At 44.3% G+C, this 19,115-nt stretch overlaps 1 protein-coding gene across 1 annotated transcript in view; it reads right to left on the reverse strand.

The window, feature by feature from the left end:
• Positions 1-313: 313 nt before the first annotated feature.
• NCF2 (neutrophil cytosolic factor 2) overlaps positions 314-19,115 on the reverse strand; it is a 127,093-nt gene continuing 108,291 nt past the window's right edge. The window contains exons 14-15 of the mRNA XM_086955744.1: positions 17,851-18,022; positions 314-1,100 (exon numbers count right to left, since the gene is read on the reverse strand). Coding sequence (XP_086811870.1) covers positions 1,003-1,100; positions 17,851-18,022 — 270 coding nt within the window. The 3' untranslated portion in view covers positions 314-1,002. The remainder of the gene's footprint in view (positions 1,101-17,850; positions 18,023-19,115) is intronic.

A 19,115-nucleotide genomic window follows, 5' to 3' on the forward strand; every position in this document is an offset into this window, starting at 1 on the left:
TTTATATTATTAGCAAGGCATTGGAAAAACATTTTAGGTGGAAAACACAACATCCCTTATAAAATTCTTAATCTAGTATTATGAAATGTAACTCTATATCTTCCTAAGCTCCCATCTTTCTTTCTGATCCTTTTCAGAAATTAAACTTTATACCTTCAAAATATGAAAAATTGTCCAGCTGGGTCCAGAAGCTACAACATACTTTTGGAAATAGATATTTAAAAAAAAAAATTTAACACATCACTTTTTTTAGGCTTCTCAAAAAAGTCCAAAGTCAGAAACGTGATTCCGTTGTAACAATTGCATGAACACATTTTATGCCACAAATTGTTTAATGAAAAAAAACAGTTTGCATGATGCGATCACAGAAAGCATTACAAGACCTTCACTTTTATTTCCATAGTTCCGGAGAATCCTTGTGTGGAGTGAGAAAATAGACAAAATAATAGGACTGGTGATAACATTTAGTTGAAATAAGATAAATATTTTTATATGGACAAAGAAGCTGTCCCAGATGGGTAAATCTTGACCTCAAAACAGGGAAGCATTAAGTACCTGTGATCCTAATAGCTGGATGTGAGAAGAATTGTGTCACTGAATAAACGCCTGCTATTTGAGTATCATTAAACTGGATACTGGTATCGCCAGTTTTATTAAAGTGCCGAGAGATTGCAAACCTCTGGTAAAAAGAGCTATATTTGAATATATACAGATTATTCAAAATTGCAACCTTAATGCAGCACACTAGACCAATGGGGCAAATCTGCGGTAATTTGATGCTTCATGTAGTCATAACCTGAAATTGCGCCTGGTGCTCAAATGAAAGGGCCTCCACGTAGGTGAACTTCTAGGTGGGGAATCCCCCAAACATAATCCTGCTCCTATTCGTTCCATAAATTGTGTAACACGAAAATAAATTCTTTCTGCCTGGAGTGTAGTCTTTCTCAGAGCATGATCTTCTGTAGTAGAACAGCCGTCTGTGTTTGAGGACTGCGCAGGGTCTCAGAGTCCAGGCTCACGGGTGACGTGTTCTTCCACGAATGATGATGGGAAGATTCCCACCTTTCCTTGACATTCTCCTTCCCACCATTCCTCGTTCACTGTAAAGTAACAGATGTAAATTACTTTTTTTACCCTCTTGTTTTGTTTATTGTACATGTGTATTGCGAGTGAAGGATCCAACTGACTTTTAGGTAATTATACATAAATTACATGTTTGGGCCGTAATGTCGGGGGATAAATCCGGGACAGCAAAAATACTGGAAACCGAAACTTTGAAACTAAATATTAGTGTCCGTTTTAGGGTGTGAATTAGTGCTAGGTATAGCTTGATTAAAGAACAAGGGGAGGATTTAGGGCTGGCGTTAATAGAGGGCTAGACTTGGTTATATGGAGGAGAACAGATTTAGATTTGTGTAAGGTTTTGGGTTTGAGTAATGGTAAGGGTGGGGGTCAGTGTAGTAATAGGGTAGTTTTAATAAGAAGGATATGGTTTAAAACCTTGTTTGGTACTTTGGCTAAGGCATAGAGTATGGATTACAGGGTTTAAATAAGGAAAAAGGACGAAATACAGGATTTTATCTTCGCTATCAAAAAATTATCCGAGACAACTGTAAGAAAATGCGTATTAGGCACATTTCCCCGAAAATTAATTAGATCGAAATTAATCGGGTGAAATTATTCCCTAGTGGATTGACAGACCGGGAAACTCACCTTCAAGTTTACTGTGTGAATTATGGAATTGAGATTTAGGTATCAATGAATTGGCTTGAGCCAAAGTATTATTTAGCACAATTCCCAAGTAGGCCTGGGTTCAGGAGATACTGCATTTTATAGAAGGTGCCTGGAGGTCGAGGAGTTAGGTCTGCCTTCCTCTTCTCACTGTCTCCTTTTGTGAACACGGGGAGAAAATGCTCAGACTTGCAAGGTGATTAGGAAATTCACGTTTTCTGTCACGCACTAAGTTGACCCAAACCCAGAAAAAACCTTTAATCCAGGCCTGGGCTTTTCGTGATCTGTAACAAGCGATCTTTCTGCTTCCTCTTAGAGAATGTAATATAAATTCATATTTCCTGCGATGAATCTGGAAAATTTTCTTGGTGTGGGTAAATTTTGGGACCTAGGGTACTGTGAGTTGGAGGTATTCAACTTTGAAGTAATCAGGGCACTGAAGGATGCTCCTTGCTTATAGTGATCAGGCATTGAAGGGGGCCCCTTGCTTGTAGTGATCAGGGCATTGAAGGGTGCCCCTTGTGTAGGAAGCTGGAATCGGACTATATGGTTACCCAAAACTTTTTTCCTGGTGTTTTGCTGGTTTTCGACTTAGTCTGGGGCCCTGAATAGCAGGGTCCCAGGCCAACTATCTGATTTCTCTATAAAATGGACTCCATGTACTTTAGGTACATACCAGATTGGGTATTGGGTCACCTTTGTGAGCCCCTGTATAGTGTACCATAGGTACCCAGGGCATAGGTGCATCCAAGGCCTACCGGGGGCTGCAGCATGTAGTATGCCACCCCTGGCCGGCCCTCCAAACTGATACCACAGGTCTGTTCACACAGCCTGGGTAAGGTGGTGTAATCACCCCTTACTTAGATATAGTATACCCATATCTACCTTTACATTTAGACACATATACCCCTATAAGCCACTCCTATGGTAGGCCTGGAGGCAGAGTGCTTGGTTTTATGGGAGAGGGTGCCCTAGCATGAGCTGAGCCCCTCCGCAGATTTCGTAACCATCTCTTTATAGCTGTTCAAAGATATAGCCATACCATATACTCTTAAGTGCATTATAATCCTCGCGGTTAATGCTAACTTTGGTTTGGCTTTATCAAAACATGTTGTGTAAGGTGTCAAACACTTTGGAATACTACCCCCCCCCCCCAATTCTGGCGGCGGGGGTAGCATTCCAACCTTCTAGAGTGGAAAAGACATGTATGTTACTGCTTTACCCGGTTAAAGTTAAACAGAGCCTCAGCATCACAAAATGGATGCTGCTGCCACAGACACGAGTCTGACCTCCTGTTACCGGGGGTGTTTTCTGGGTGTATAGGCTTTGGGAAAGGAAAGGAAAGGAAAGGAAAGGAAAGGATCAGGAGGGTTTGGGTTGATGCGCAACTTGGGGAAAGAGTTGATAAAATACGTTCGTACACGACATACACATTGCGACAGGACAAGGTATGGGATGAGGATTTTGTGACTGGATCTTGTGGAAAGTGAGTCTGAACCCTGCAGTTGTTTCTTTGAGGGATGTGCACTAGGAGAGGTGGGCATGTGTTTGTGGGGTGTTGGCTAGATTATTTTGCAGCACAAGGAGAATAAGTGAGTATAAGTGGGGATCTTATCCTGGACATGGGAAGAGTGTGTGGGGGAGGGTTCAAGCATGGGAAGGTGGAACTGGTCAAGGGAGCAGCGTGCGAGAGACAAGGGCGTATTAGGAAGGGTGATATTAGAGGGACGAAGTGGAGAGATCCAGAATGAAAAGGTAATAGAGGGTCTAGGGAGCCAGTTAGTTATCTCACTGTGTTGGAGGTAACACATGAGGAGCAGAGAGGTTAGGAGATTCAATGAAGTATAGGAGTGATTGGAGTGGTTTTGATGCACTGAGCAGCAGCAAGGATTAAAGAATGAGGAGTGGTAAAAGTAGGAGTCTGATGCTGTTTTTAGGTTCCAGGAAGGTGGACAGTTCAAATGGGGATCGTGTGAAGCAATCCAAGGAAGAGGTGTTGTGAGGACATTTATGGTTCTATGAAAGGGTACGGCAAAGATCCACCAAGAGGGAAAAGTTTGATTTATGGCAGTGCAGTTGGTCAACAGAGGTGGTGGGTGTGCGTTTCAGACCCTGCTATAATTGTTTCAGAATTTCACGCTGTGATTTGTGTATTTCGTCTTCTTTCTCCACTGCGACAGTCATTAATTGACATGGTGATTCAGAGCATTGGCGAAAAAGATACACTACTGTAGTTGGTCTATAAGGCATAACATTAATTAGCAGGAGGTGACGATTACATAGAAGCAGTAGATACTACTACTATGGGTATGAAGAGAATATCCAGAAGTGGTGATGGTGCCCCCCAAGCAACCAAAATATATGTACCATAGTAATGGTTCTATTGATTATACCTAGAGGCGGCAATGGCACAACTCAAGAAAACAGATACCACAGTATTGAGTCTCAATAGGACAAAGTAAGAAAATAATAAATACAACAGTAGTGGGTCATGCCCAGAATCTGTGATATGTGGGTACCTTGGCATTTCAATGTTCCAGCAATGGAGCTATCATTCCTGGTGATCGATATGAAATTAGGGGTTGGGCTGTATCCCTTGCAAGATTTCACAGACCTAGTCCAGGTCTGTCAAATCTTGCAAGGGATTCAACCTAAACTCAAGTCAACTGCGGAATGATTAAAAAGGAGTAAATGTACTCACTGTTGTGAATATGGTACTTGTTAGACCTGGTATTATTGGCGTGAGTCTCCCTTCCATTTTTTACTGATTGCCTCCACTGTTTTGGATATATTTTGCTGGTTAGATGCTTTGGGCACTGTGCCACTGCTATTCAGTGCCGCAGTGGAAGTGCTCCCTATGTTAAATTGATGTATTGATTAGTGACTCCATGATTGGGTTATTTGATTTACTCGTCAGACCCTAGTACAGTGCACCAGGTGTGCCCAGTGCTTGTAGATCAAATGCTGCTGGTGGGCTTGCAGCACTGTTTGTGCCACCCACAGAAGCAGCTTGTAAAGTGTCTCAGACCTGCCATTGCAGAGCCTGTGTGCAGTCTAGTACTGCCATGTCGACTTGGTGAGTGCACCCACTTGCCAGTCCCTAAACCTTCCCTTTTGTTCATATCAGACGCACCTAAGGTAGGCCCAAGGGTAAGGTGCATTGTAAGTGTGAGGTAGGACATGCCCTTGTGTGTGTGGCATGTCCTAATAGTGAATTACAGCCACTTTCCTTTTATTACAAGGCTACCTGTTCCCCCCCAGGCCAGAATGGGCAGTTTGATTACAACATCTTATAATCCTAACTGACTCTGGGAACTAGGTAGAAATTCGAGTTTAGTATGCCTGAACTCAGAACGATAAAATACATCATTTAGTTAAGTTGGTTTTAACATTCTGTGTTTGAAAATACCACTTTTAGAAAGTAGGTATTTTCTTGCCCAACTATCCAAGCCTGCCTCTGCTAAGTTGTGTATTCCTTGTCTGGCGTTTGAGGGACAGGGGCTGGGGGATTCCAGGAGAACGGGTGAGTCAGCACAGGGCTGAATAGAGACATCTGCATGTAGATGGGTAGGAGGAGTTGCACCTGGTACCTGAATGGGGTTGTGCCTTCCCTCCACAATGCCGGCTCCACCTCCTGTGGTGTGTCTAATGTCCCTGGCCTACACTGTGAAAGGAAAGGAGTCTGGTCAACAAAGTGCTCCAGGGCTGACTAGAACTGGTTTGGACTAGGCAAAGGCCTCTCTGCCTTCAGAGAACAAAGAGAAAATGAGTATAAATATGGGGACTCAGACCCCAAGACTTTAGATCACTTCTGGGAACAAGACAAACCTTTTTCCAAGGAGAAGAACCAAAGAAGCTGCAGGAGTTTGGACTGCCCCCCAGCCAGTGTGCTGTGTTGCTGGGTTGGCCTGCAGTGGTTTCTTTATTGCCAAGGAAAGGAGAAGGAACTTTCATTGTCTTGCAGAATATTACTCCAAGGGCTTGAACTTGTGCTTGCCTCCGGATGAAATCTGAGGGACAAAAGACTTCACCACCAGCTCCCCTCTGAATTTCCTTGCTGAGAATTCTGACTGCAGAAGCCTGCATGTCACTGGGAGCTGGAAGCGTGCGCATCGAGAAGAAGCGTGTCGCAGTCACAGCTGTTGCCGTCGCATTACCAGAGAAGCGTGTTGCCGCCGCATCACCAGAGAAGCGTGCCTTCATAAAAGCTGTTACCCGTCGCATCACTGGAGAAACGTGTCGGCGCCACAAGGTTGCTGTCGCATCACTGGAGAAGCATGTCGCAGGACCTGTCGCGGCTCCAAAGCTAGAGAGTTCGCCGCACGGCTGCCGGGCGTGCACACATAGTCTTCACGTCGTCGCATAAAGGGCACCATCTTATTGCAACGCACCGAATCGTCACATCGCATAGAGGCGCCATCTTGTTGAATCGCAACCAGAACGCATCACTAGAATCTACGCCTCACCTCCTCTCCGGTAAGAACCGAGACGCATCCCCTACTCTGCGCAAGCATTGGGGCTCCCCCGAAGCAAAGAACCGACGCATCTCCCTTCCTGCAAACCTTTTGTTTGTTTTGCATTACGCATCCAGGTACTTTGGTGGGAACATTGTCGCATCTATCATCAACTTGAATTAAGTAACTTCTACCATCTTTAAGCCTATTTTAAGTACAGTACTGGGATTTTTGTCGTTTGTGGTCTTGTGTTAAGCCTATTTAAAGAATACTTATTTTTATAAAACATGTCTGGTGTCCATCTGAAGTGTTTTCACTGTATTACTGTGTGTTCACAAATGCTTAACACACTGCATCTGAGATAAGCCTGTCTGCTCGTGCCAAGCTACCAAGGGGGTGAGCAGGGGTTCAGGGGTCATCCAGTAGTGTAATCCCCTTTCCCTGACTTAGAAGCAAGGGTCCCTATTTGGTCAAAGGTGTATACCATTGCCAACTAGAGACCCCCAGTTCTAACAGTACTCATAGCTTTTCAGTTTGAGCAGTCCTAGGCACAGAAAGCCCATTATAAAAGCTCAGTATCGTTTACTGGTACTGAAGTAGGTGCACATTAGGAATAAAAGCCCTGAGCATGGGGAAGTGGAAGCCTCCCCGCCTCTGTCACATTGGTTCCATTTGTTTGTTTACAGAGAATGTCAACCTAACTAAGCGATGCAGAAAATGGTGTATGGAATAGCAGTGATGTAGTAAGTACAGTGAGTAATTTGTGCCCCCTCATATTTCCCAGCCCTTCCAGTCTTAATATGAGGAGAGAGGCAGGTTTTAAGTCCAGCCCTGGTGTAGCATAAGATGGTTTTCAGCTTGACCTGAAAGAACTGGGCATCATCCCTGCAGGGGACTTCCAGTGTATAGTGTTTCATTCAGTGTGATATGTAGTTAGCAGGGGTGTGGACATTTTTCAAAAATCTACTTGGCCAAGGGACAAAATGTCACAGAAATCTACTTGTCCTGGGAAGATATTTGCTTGCCCTACCTACTCCATAACTCACTAATGTAGGTTTGCATGGAGAGGACCTACACTGAAATCAGTGCAACATACTGTCCAATATATATTTCCAATGCAAGTCCAATTATGCAGTGCACAGTCATGCACCCTTAAATGCAACTGTTGTACGGGATGGTTGTATGGCATGCATGTAGATGCATCATTGTGCACTGCACCCAATTATCATACTGGCATGTGTCAGATTTTTAAATGTAGCCAAATAGTACCTAAAGGCAGAGTGCCGACTGGTACTTGACTACATTTCTTGATGAGTCTTTGGCACAGACTGTGTGTGTTAAAATATGAAGCTGTAGGACAGAAGGGTATTCTCCATACTAGTGCCAACTCTTAGATTTCTAGTTTAAAAAATACTCACATGTGGTGCTCTGATCAACGTGTGGATGGAAAGAACTGCGCTTCTTGGCAGAGCATATGAACTGTTCATGGAGCAAACATAGCAGAGGTGCTGTGATTCACTGAGGCAGGATCCACAACTAAACAATACATAAGAGGAAATAATGGGCAATTAACTCAATCTCTCCTTTTACACTGCTGGGCGGGTGTGGTGCAATTATATTATTGTGCATTCACTGCTAGATCTTCACATCCTTCTCTCACACAAGAAGTATGTGCAGCACTGGCAGTAACAGTACAGGGTTCTCTTGTGCAAATTACTGGTATAGTAATGGCACCAGCAGAGTACGCTTCCCTAACAGAGGTGCTGCTCAGCAATAGATGTGCAAGTTTCTCTCCCTGATATTTACAAAGTAGTCACTCTTTTCTTTAAAATCAGAGTCCTCTGCCACTTGTCGCTCTCCTTCCAATGTCCCCAGCTCCCCACTGTCCACCCAGGTGTGTCTGTTATCTTCAAGAAAATCGTGCAATTCAGTTGCTGGATGTTGACATGAAAGTTGTAGGAAGCCGTGTGAAATATACAGTTTTAACGTTGCAACAACTTGTTCAATCAGTTTACTTCTTTCAGAAGGTGAGCATTCCAATGGTCACTAAGGGGTGATGCTTAGATATTTAAAAATGGGAACATGCATAAAGAAGGCTCAAAGACGGGCACACAGGAAACACATCCAGTGGCAAATTATGTAGAGATAGAAAAACAAACCGTTATTTCGACTTAAGACAAAAATTCACACAGGTGGAAGAGTCACTTTTCCATGGATCTGGTATGGACTTGTTTTTGCCACATAATTAGACCTTTCGTGTCGCTTTATTACAGTGGCTCTGATTACTTAGCACAAACCACCAGAGCACTGTGCACGGTGGGGGCTGTTTAGAATAGGTATAGGAGACTAAAAATGCAACCAAATAAAAAAGGTACACGATAACAGTAACGAGCCCAAAACGTGGACAATAACCCGTTTCTGACATGATTAAATCCTTTAAAATTGACACGGACATTAGGCAAGATTGGGAAGTAAAGTGTGGGCACTGATGAAGTGAGAAGACGTGGAGCGAAGAGGTGGGGGGATTGGAATAAGGAATAAGGAAAAGGCAAGACTGTGGGGGAGGGTATTGGTAAAGGAGGCCTCGTTTGGGTTGCGACGTTTCAATGCCAAGAGTGAACAGTGTGCAATATGCTGCACACACAGCATTGCCTGGATCACAAAGATACTTTCTGTCTGCTGCATTATGTGACCGTTCTTTTATTCAAACGTAACGTTATTAGTAGAACTCCAGGAAAAAAGATGCAATTAGAAAAGAAATCTATTTACAGCGCACGCATATTCTTGCAAGGTGGAATTTTCTGAAATCCTGCCAGGTGTTTAAAGTATGATCGTTTTCTCCTTGGCCCGAATGCGACCTCGTCCATAAAAGCAGAGACACAGTTAAGGTCAATATCTCTCTATGACGAACTTCCTTTCACCGTGTTTCACTCATGATCAACGCTGCACTGATTCCATTGTTACACTGCAACAGGCGCCTCATTGATCAGCCGGCATCATTGGAGAGGCTCCTTCCGACTGTATTGTAAATTATGTTACAATGCCATTCATTTCACCCTGCCCCTCGCTCCCCGAACCCAGCCCATAACATGCAGCATCACAGTTCACACCATGTTCTTAAGGCTGTGACCGCTGCTTAAACCAACTGACTCACCTGCCGAGGGATCCGGTGGCAGCGTGAAAAGTAATTAAAAGACATACTGCCCGTGCACAATTGCCAGAGACACTCCCCCGCACCGTGGGGGCCAATCTTACACCAGTGTGGGGGAGGGGGGGGATAGGGGGGGGGGGGGGAGGGGCAAACAGTGTGTCTGAGACAGCAACCTGCCGCTCCCGATTCCAGGAAGTGCACCACAGTGCACCAAAGACGAGTAGAGTGGCCTGCCTTGGACGGATAGCACTGAACAGGGGATCAGGTTACTCGGCGGCAGAGAGGCACCGGAAAAAACGTTTCGTACCTCTTGGCCCACCCTTGGATTTTCAGCAGCTGTGTTAAGCATGTGGGCAGCACCAGTATGGAACCCACACTTTTCACGCAGAACACTGACTTTTGGCTCAAGACTCCCCCAGCCATTCACTGGCTAGAGCCCAGTCACGGGTTTACAGCCTCTCAAAGCCTTTGAACTCCAGAGTGTCTCATCTCGTATTTTTATAGTTATTTAATGTCTACTTGCCCAACGGACTAATTAGACCATAAATCTTCTTGCCCATTATAACAATCTACTTGGTTCGGGCGTCGGGCGATATGATTCCCTCACCCCTGTAGTTAGGGGTATCTTTGCAGATGTGCCATCAATGATACGTCTCTAAAATGCCACAAACAAGGGCTTGGCCCGAACAGAGTAGAATGGTTCAGGGTGACAGATGAAACTCCTGGATTGAATAGATCTCAGATATTCACAATTGAATCCAGCAAGGTGCAGAGGACTTGGTTTGTTATGGCCAGCAAAGGAAACAAGCAATGACTTTACATGGCCCAAATAATATGAGGGCCCTCTTAACACTTAAATTGTGGATGGTCTGTTCAGCATTTCAGAAATAATGTTGAGAAGCAAGTTCCCAACTTACTATAAAAATCTTGTGTTTTCTGGTCTGTGTCCTTAATGAAGATTGCATAAGGTCTTCATCTGTCAGATTTTGGAAGTCATTGATCCAAATGATGAGCAAACTGGCACCAGGAAGACAAACATCCACACAAAAATGGGATGATCCATGGAAACTGCGAAACTGCCCTGGTTAAAAAAAGATGAAGATTTCTAAATCATAAATATTTAGAATATTCCAATGATCTGACCTAACACAACTATTGTGCCTGGGGTACAGGTATTTTCCCCCATCCACCTGCTTCTCACAGGCCACAGTGTGGTTGACACATGGATGTTCTGGATATGTTTCCAAAAGGCCCTTGTAACTTAATCATGGGTTGCTGCAGCTCCTAGTGTCATCAAGGACATTTCATTAGGAAAAAATCAGTGGAGCCAAAGTGAACAATTCTCAATTGCTCTGTTACTGCCCCCATCTTTCTTTCTGATCATATATCGTTGGCAAAGCACTGAAGTGCAGCCTTTCGATGGCCCCAGCTACAGATTCCCCAATTAATCCTGATGCACTCATAGTTTCATGGGCCAACGATGCCACAGCAGATCAAGGCCTTGAAAGATGCCTTACAGCAGATGTTTGCCACACTTCCAGCTCCCCATGGCATAAATGTCTTCGGGTCGCAAGGAACCCCAAGGGTCTCCAGTCAGGTTCCTGCCAGCGGGTTCTTCCATGGCACCATCTGACCCCTAAGGATTTATTCAACCTGTACAGACTCTAACATACATCTACTCCAGCTCCAGGACCTGAGTCGGGCTGTTCTTCCTCAATGCTTGGCCTGGTGTCAGAAGAGGAACCGGAGCGGATTCCAATGTCTGAACCCCAAACTAACTTTAGCCTGATTTTGACCAATGTCACACTATAAAGTTACTAAAGGACAACCAGTTGTCATACCACCTGAGTCGCAATTCAGTTTTTCCTCTCAAGGTGATGATCCATCCCACGCGACGAATGGGTCGTCCAACTTGTGAATGGCTGTGCCCAACACTCTCTTTTCAATCTCCCAAATGTAACCCCCCTCCCCCCCCCATCTGAAAGGCATTCAGAGGAGGACCACTCCATTCTGTTACTGGAGGGTACGAGTGTTGATTTTCAAAGGTGCTATTAAGAGGGTTCCATACTCTGAAAGAGGAGAGGGTTGTTACACTCACAATTTTATTGTGCCAAAAAAATACAGCGGCCTTTGGCCTGTGCTGGTCCTGTGAACTATAAATGCCTTCTTGTGGAAGGACAAATTCAAAATGATCACACTACATTCTCCTAGATCTTAGTTGCTCTTGGAGGACTGGATGATGTATTTGCATTTGTAAGATGTGTATTTTCAAATATAACTGAACTGCAGACACATAGTTACGTATGGTTCATGATCGTCCAGTGGCATTTCCAGTTTGCAGTGCTCCCCTCTGGCCTTCCCACATGCTTTGGGGCTCATGAACATAATGGTAGTGGTCAAAGCACACCTTTAGAGATTGAGGATACCAGTTTTGACCTGCCTTGATGCCTGGCAGTTGAAGACCGCCTCCAGATGATGGCAAACATCTTGACATCATTGGGGTTCACAATCAACAAGCTGAAGCAATACCTGACTCCTTAACAGAGGTTGCCATCCATTGGAGCTAGGCTGGATACAGTGCAGTTCAAGGCCTTCTCTCTGCTGCAACGAGCCAGGACATTCAGACTATGAGCCCAATGTTTCAGCCTCAGTCCAGGATCTCAGTGAGAGCAGCTCTGAGGCTTCTTGGATTCTTAGCCTCCTGCACCTTTCTGGTCCACTACAACAGTTAGCACATGCAGGCCATGCAAAATAATCTGAAGTTCCAGTGGACTTCGCACCGAGGAAATCCATGGGACGGCATCAGAAATCCAGCAGAGGTGGCTCAAGATCTGCAGTTGTAGCAGTTCAAATGCATTTGGTTCAGCAGCAGACCCCTATGCCCTCTTCACCCCCCCCCCACTCTCCCCCAGAGCTGATGGCAGTGACAGGCGTCTCACTACTTGGTTGGGGATGTCATTTGAGGGAGGTGGAGATCAGTTGCGGCTGGTACGGTACGGGGTTGGCGGGACAGGGGAGAGGTGTGGGGGCACGGGGAGGGAAAAAATTAACTTACCTGATCATCTCATCTTTCCTCCGTCTCTCCCACGTCCTGTGTCCCCCAAGCCCTGTGCCCCCCAAGCGTCTCCCAGGAAGCACCCAGGCTCTCCTGGGCCAATCATAATGCTGCAATGCAGCGTTGTGATTGGTCTGAGCGCCATGGTTTAGCGCTAAGAGGGGGATAGGGAGCCTGGGCACGTATCCTACCCAGGCTGTAATGCAGCCTGGTTGGAGAACATGCAAAGTGTGCATGGCAGTTTGGCCAGGCCAAGACTGCTGGCCAAAGCGTGATGCACACTTTAGAGTGCAGCAACCACTCCTCCTCCCCAACGTCAGGGGAGGCAACCCCTGCCCCACTCTAACCTGACAATACTTAAAATAAAATGATAACTCCAGGAATTATCCTTTTCTTTTTTATTTTACACTGCTCCGTGAGCATTGGGGGGGACGCTCCTCTGCCTTAGTGGAAGAGCCGCAACTGGTGGAGATCAGAGGACTCTGGTCTACAACAGAGTCCTGGCTCCATATCAGTCTGTAGGGGTTGCAGCCCATTCATTTGGTTCTGAAGGCCTTCCTGCCATCCATCAAAGTGAGGTTTGTGCAGGTTCTCATGAACAACACCACTTGCATGTGGTATTGCAACAAGCATGGAGGAATGGGATCCTCTACGAGGAGGTCCTGCATCTTTGGATTTGGTTAATGTGTCGGGGCATTTCCCTAATTGTGAACTATGAAGCCAGATCCTTGAATACCCGAGCAGACAAGCAGGTGGCATCTGGCACATCATGAATAGCATCTACATCCTGAAGTGGTACAGGGCATCTTATAACAGTGGGGTGAATACTGGCTAGACCTTTTCGCCACGGTCAAGAGTGAACAGTATCAAAGGTTTTGTGCGGGGGAGTTTCCGCAAGAACGCTCACTAGGAGATGCAGTCCAGCTGGAATGGAACATGGACTTCCTGAATGTCTTCCAACCACAGCCTCCCCTTCCTGAGTTAGGAAAAAGATCAGACATGATCAGGTTCAAGTCATCCTAGTCTCTCTAGATTGGGTCAAGCAGGTGTGGTACCCGGAATCTATGGACATGAATATTTGTCCTCTGATCAGGCTTTCAGTTTGAAAGGGTCTTCCATTGCAGCAGCAGGATAGGGTCTTATGTTTGAACAGCCATCTGAAGTGATGGATGTCATCCTCTCAGCCGGGTGCTCTTTGGGTGCTTTGACAGATTTGTAGCCTGCCATGATAGCCGCAATATTTAACCCTTACAAGCCAAGCTGTCAGATGTTCTTTTTGTATTTGGCTCACCAAGACCTTGCAGTAGGCAATTTTAAAGGTTATTTGTCTCCCCTTTCAGCCTTTTTCCATTTGCTGGATCACTTTTTCTAGTTCAAATCACCTTTTTTTATGAGGTTTATACACGTTTCCTACCAACCCTTTTGTGATGCCAAAGTTGGACCTTAATTTGGTCTTAACATTTCTTATCTGCACACGTTTCGAGCTCATGCATGGCATTTCATTGCATCTCTTGACTTTAAAGACTATTTTTCTTATTTCTATTCCTCCAGCTCATTGCATGAGTAAGCTTCAGGCAATGTTGGTATAACTGCCCTACACCACCCTTTTCCCAGAAAACGTTGCGACTCCTTTCCACACTGGGCAGTTTATCATGCTGCCACATCTCACCCTTTGAAAGAGGAGACGAATCATCATTAGACCTCAAAAAGCGTTAAGCTTTGATATTTATCACATCAAAGAACTTATTGTGAATGATCAGCTTTTTGAGCAGTTCTCTGGGGCAAAGTAAAGGAAGGAAGGCTGTGCTGAAAAGAAATCTCTTGAGATGCAAAATCCTCCAATATCTGCAATGCACTGGAGGAGAAGCAGCCACTGGAAGGTCCGAGAGCCCATTGCACCAGGGATAAGATTGCTATCAATGTGTTACACATGGAGTGCCTGTCCTTCACGTCTGTCAGGGTGCAACGTGCAGTAGCATTGCTGCAAAAACGTTTCTGCATCCACTCTGGCTCCTGGGTCAAAGTTGAGTAGCTTATTCTTCAGGGCTTCGCAAATACCTACTCTGTATGAGACATGGAGGTCTAACATGCCCACTTATGGGCTAAGTGGGTTTTTAAAGTGCTGATCTATCTTTTGCTTTAATGTGTTACTCTCTTGCATTCTAATCAACTGTAATCTAGAGATTATTTGTTTACGAGAAGCAGGACCTGACTCAAACATATTTAAAAAGTCAGTTCAAGTGCAGCAAAAAAGCATCTCTAGGCTCTGAGGCAGACTTGTAATGGGGTGGGGGAGAGAAATGTGGAAGAGAAGAAAGGCCACTGTCATCTTTACTCTTTGACTCGGATTCACTGTAATGGTTTGGTTTTTGCCCGCTCTCTATTTACTTCTTTTCTCTTGTTGTTGTCTTAACTTCTCAATGAGGAGATGACTGCACGAACTAGCAAACTTTTATTGAAACTCTTTTTCTTGGTACTTATATGATGATGAAATAAACATGGAGAAAGCATACCTTGCAACATTTCGTTTTACAATTCTACAATCTATTCACTTTACATAAAATTTTACTGATCAAAGATAAAATATCTTATTTCACAGTTTACAAACTAACAAACTTAACCATGGCATTCATTTGAAAACTGATATTAACTCATTTCTTCTCTACAACAGGTATGGCCAATAGCTACACTATCTCTCTCGTCTCCCACCTCATTTTTGTGTCTCGCCTGCGACATCGCATGCAATGTGTGCGATCTCGCTGGTGAAAGATATTGTGTGCAACACAGGACTTGCAGCCTGCCCATTGCTTAACATTTGTTAGCTTTGTTGTCTCTTCTTTGATGTCTTCTAATTTGCCATTGTGTGTTGGCTTCACTTCCTCTATGTTCGACTGGAGCAAGTACTGATTGCTTCAGCTTGATTGGTGTGTTTCCACTGATGGCGCTGTGATTACAGTAGTAATCTTATTTTTTCCTTGTTGTCCTTGTTGAACCTCTTGCCATTTGTAAGTGTTTTACTGTGCAATGCACACTTCAAAAAAGCCTTATTCTCCTTTGAAAAAGATGTTTATTGTGACAGCAGATGTTATCTGCTGTTATTTTGGCAAAAGATGTTATCTGTTTCCAAATGTATTTTCACTAAGTGTGTAGTTGCCTTCATTATGTGATGGGATTTTTTGCCAAATATCATATTTCTTTTTCATGCATGGGGAGATTGACTGATGTGCTCAAAATACCAGGGATGTTGTACTGAGACCTAGCAAGCATAGGCAAAGCTTATAGGTCTGGCTTTGAGACATTTACTCTGCCATTGCCTTTTCTTTTATGCTGCACAGCATGGACATTGCCGACTTTGTCAAATTCTTGCAGGCATGCTGTATAGCAGCATGACTGCTGTGCAGCACAACTAAAAAAATAAAGAATATGATGCATCCAGTGCTAATTCACTTTTATAAAAAGGGCTTTGCCAATGCTTATTTACTTTCCTTTACACCTTTATGCACATAGTTCTCAGTGCTTTATCTCCTTCTCTTGATCCACCCAGTCTTGTATGGTTGCCTTTCTGAATCTGTACTACAACTATAATGGAGTAGACTTTAAATACTCGTTTCTTGCTACTGTTCCAGATCGCACTATCATGTATTTTGATTTAATTCAACTCTTTCCTTAACTTTTCTACACACCATGCTTTACCACTCATGCCACTTCTAACTCTTCCTAAGATCTGCCTTCGCAGTCACTAAACTTTTGAGACCCGTACCATCTCTTGCCTCTGTTTTCTCTCACTTACAATATTTTCCAAAATGCTGAGGTCCGGTAGACCATATGCAAACCAAATTTGGTTTAGGATCGTAAGAAGCCACGAAAACCTACAATTCCGTAAGAAACCACAATGAAGCACGAGTACAGTTTAGTCCACCTGGGGAAGACGGTTCTTAGGTTTGTTTGTATTTATACAATAAATAAATAAAAATAAATATGTTGCTTTGAGTAGCTCTTTATTTTAGGGGACAATGTATTGAAACATTGGCTCATGTGCTGCAGTAGTGTGGCTCACTGGTTAGAGGCGGCAGACCCGAGAGCAGAGGACGGCCCGGGACCAGGGTTCGATTCCCGGCGCGGCAGGTTTCTGGACCAGGGTCAGCGGACTCGATAATTCTCTTGCCTCGGTGCCCACTCTGATCAGCGATCACACTCGGCAACTCTGGGCATTAGCTTGCCTCATCTTCACTAACGGCCCCACCAGACCGCCGGGGATGCCTGGTCTCACCCTGGAGATACCCATTAAGGGACCATCTCTCAGGGAAGCCAGGAAGGGTTTCGCAGCGGTCGAAGCGCCTTGGGACCCTACGGGTAAGTAGTGCGCTATATAAATGCCAATACATTTACATTTACATTTACATTCCCATTCTTAGAAGCAGTGCTTTAAATGGGCACGTACTGTCTGGTACTGAGTACCGGCACTTTTTTATTTTGAGAGGGAGAGTACCGCTACTTCTCGAGAGAAATGTAATACGTTTAATTGGAGAGTACCAGCACTTCTCAGAAGCAAGGTGGTACTCTGTTACAGAGTACCTGCACTTCTATTTTTCTATTTAAAGCACTGCTTAGAAGGTGTGAATATGTTCCCAACTGATCCCATTGGTCCTCCCGAGTAGTGCACAAGATTGTAGAACGCGGAAGAGGCAGCTTTAGCGGTTTTCCAGACATTTCCACACACTTCTGGACGGGATTGTCTACATTGGTGCATGTGTATTTCTGCCTTGATAGATGGATGGGACACTAGGTTTCTGGTGTGTTTCTAAGAACATGGAATTCCTTGATGTGATCTGACCAGAGGACTAATCCCAACATCATTACAAATCCAGTGTAAATGTGTAAATGCGTTTCATCTTATGCCTTTGGTTGCTGACCCGACCATCAAAGATCTCATCCTAAGTGCAATCTATTTAAGCAGCGCGCTTTTGAAGGAATGCCAATTAACTCCTACATGTCTTAATTTCCTCTGCCCTATATGATAAAGTGCATATACTACCAGGATTTGCATGATTGGGCTCATCATTTTTGTGAAATATATCATCTTAACATCCTACCCTATAGAAGGGATTCTACCTGGAGCTGTGGGAGATCCGTGTTTAGCTCTCAAAAGACACCTCCGGTGGCTTTGCCTTATCACAGGGTATAATTTTTCACTAACAGTCTCTCCTCTGCATTCCTGGAGAATCACAGCATCTCTCTCAGATAACAAATAATTCGACTTCACAGTGATCTGCATTTTACTTTGTAAAGGAGCGTACTTGGCTTCAGAAGGCCACTACAATGTCAGTAAGCAATGGGATTCAGGTTGACTGAAATGAAAGTAGAGACAGACAGACACACACTCACTCACTCTCAGAGAAAGTACTCCATTTCCAATTCACTCTCTCCGATCATTTATTGTGTCCAAGTTCAGCTCTTACCTTTGGTCAATACATGTACGACATCCCCCTCTTGAAGCTCCAGATCCTCCGGCTCCGTTGCTTCGTATCTGAACAGGGCCACCACCTCATCTGAATGCTTTTCGTCTGGGGTGCTTTGTGACACCATAGCGACCTTCTGTTTACCCAGACCTCTGGGCGCAGGGCTTGGGACCTACCACAGACAACATACTTTTGAAGAGGCAGATTTGCAGTGTGATTGGGGACAACTGGTCACAAAACAAAAGATACATCTGCCACATTAGTTGTATCACATAAACTATTACTGGTAGCACTATTCAACCTCTTATTGGTAATACTCATACCACTAGTAAAGGGTGTCTCTAAACAGCACAGAACAAATCTAGAAAGCAGCTGTTTATTTAAGGTTTTACCGTAACACTTAGATCATTGTTTTCAGTTACGTCAAAATACATCTGTTTCGATCAAGTCAAACAGGTGCCACGGAGGTTCATCAATGAACTAACATTATGGTCCACCCTCTAAACTCTGTTAAGAATGCTCCAGTTTGAATTCATCGTTCTTTGTTTGGGTGGATGAAGTATGTTCATCCTGTTCATGGTACAACTGGCCATATAGCCTGTCGACAAGAAGTGACCCTAGTCTTTGATGACACCATCAATGGTGTTGTTAAAGACCGTGACTGAGGTTCCAATACTTTCTCACTGATTTATTCACCATCATTAAAGATATCCATCCAACACCCAGAGCATATTCTGGATTTCGAACTAGAAGTGGACATTAGTGACCAGTGGTACCTAAATGCAGCCTACAGTTCAACTCAAATGAATGTGCAATGGATTTCAGACTTTAAAAGTACTGTGGATGATTAGGGACAATTCCCCTGTGAAGGAGACTTAAAGGAACTTTTGAGGGGCAGCAGGAGCATGACAACTTTCATTGAGGTTATGAGTGGCCCTATGATCGCAGACAGAAACGTTGGAATTCCAATATTATACAGGTGCTTGTAAGCTTCCTTAATGCCTTACATCACATAATGGAGAATCCAGTGGCATGCCAAGCACAGGACCCACGTCTGGGCATTCCCGTCCTACTTGGGGGTAACAAATGCAAAAAGAACAATTAATGGATGGAATGCTGAACAGTGTCAAACTCTCATCCCCAGTAGGGAGCAGGGCCATGACTGATTTGCATATGGCAGAGTCCAAACTGGAAAGACGTGGAGAGCAAAGAAATGAGGAATTTAGTCCCAGATCTGTGTACTGGGGCTGAATGTTTGACATTGT

The sequence above is a fragment of the Lissotriton vulgaris genome, chromosome 1_1, assembly GCF_964263255.1.
Source record: "Lissotriton vulgaris chromosome 1_1, aLisVul1.2, whole genome shotgun sequence".
Taxonomy (NCBI): Eukaryota; Metazoa; Chordata; class Amphibia; order Caudata; family Salamandridae; genus Lissotriton; species Lissotriton vulgaris.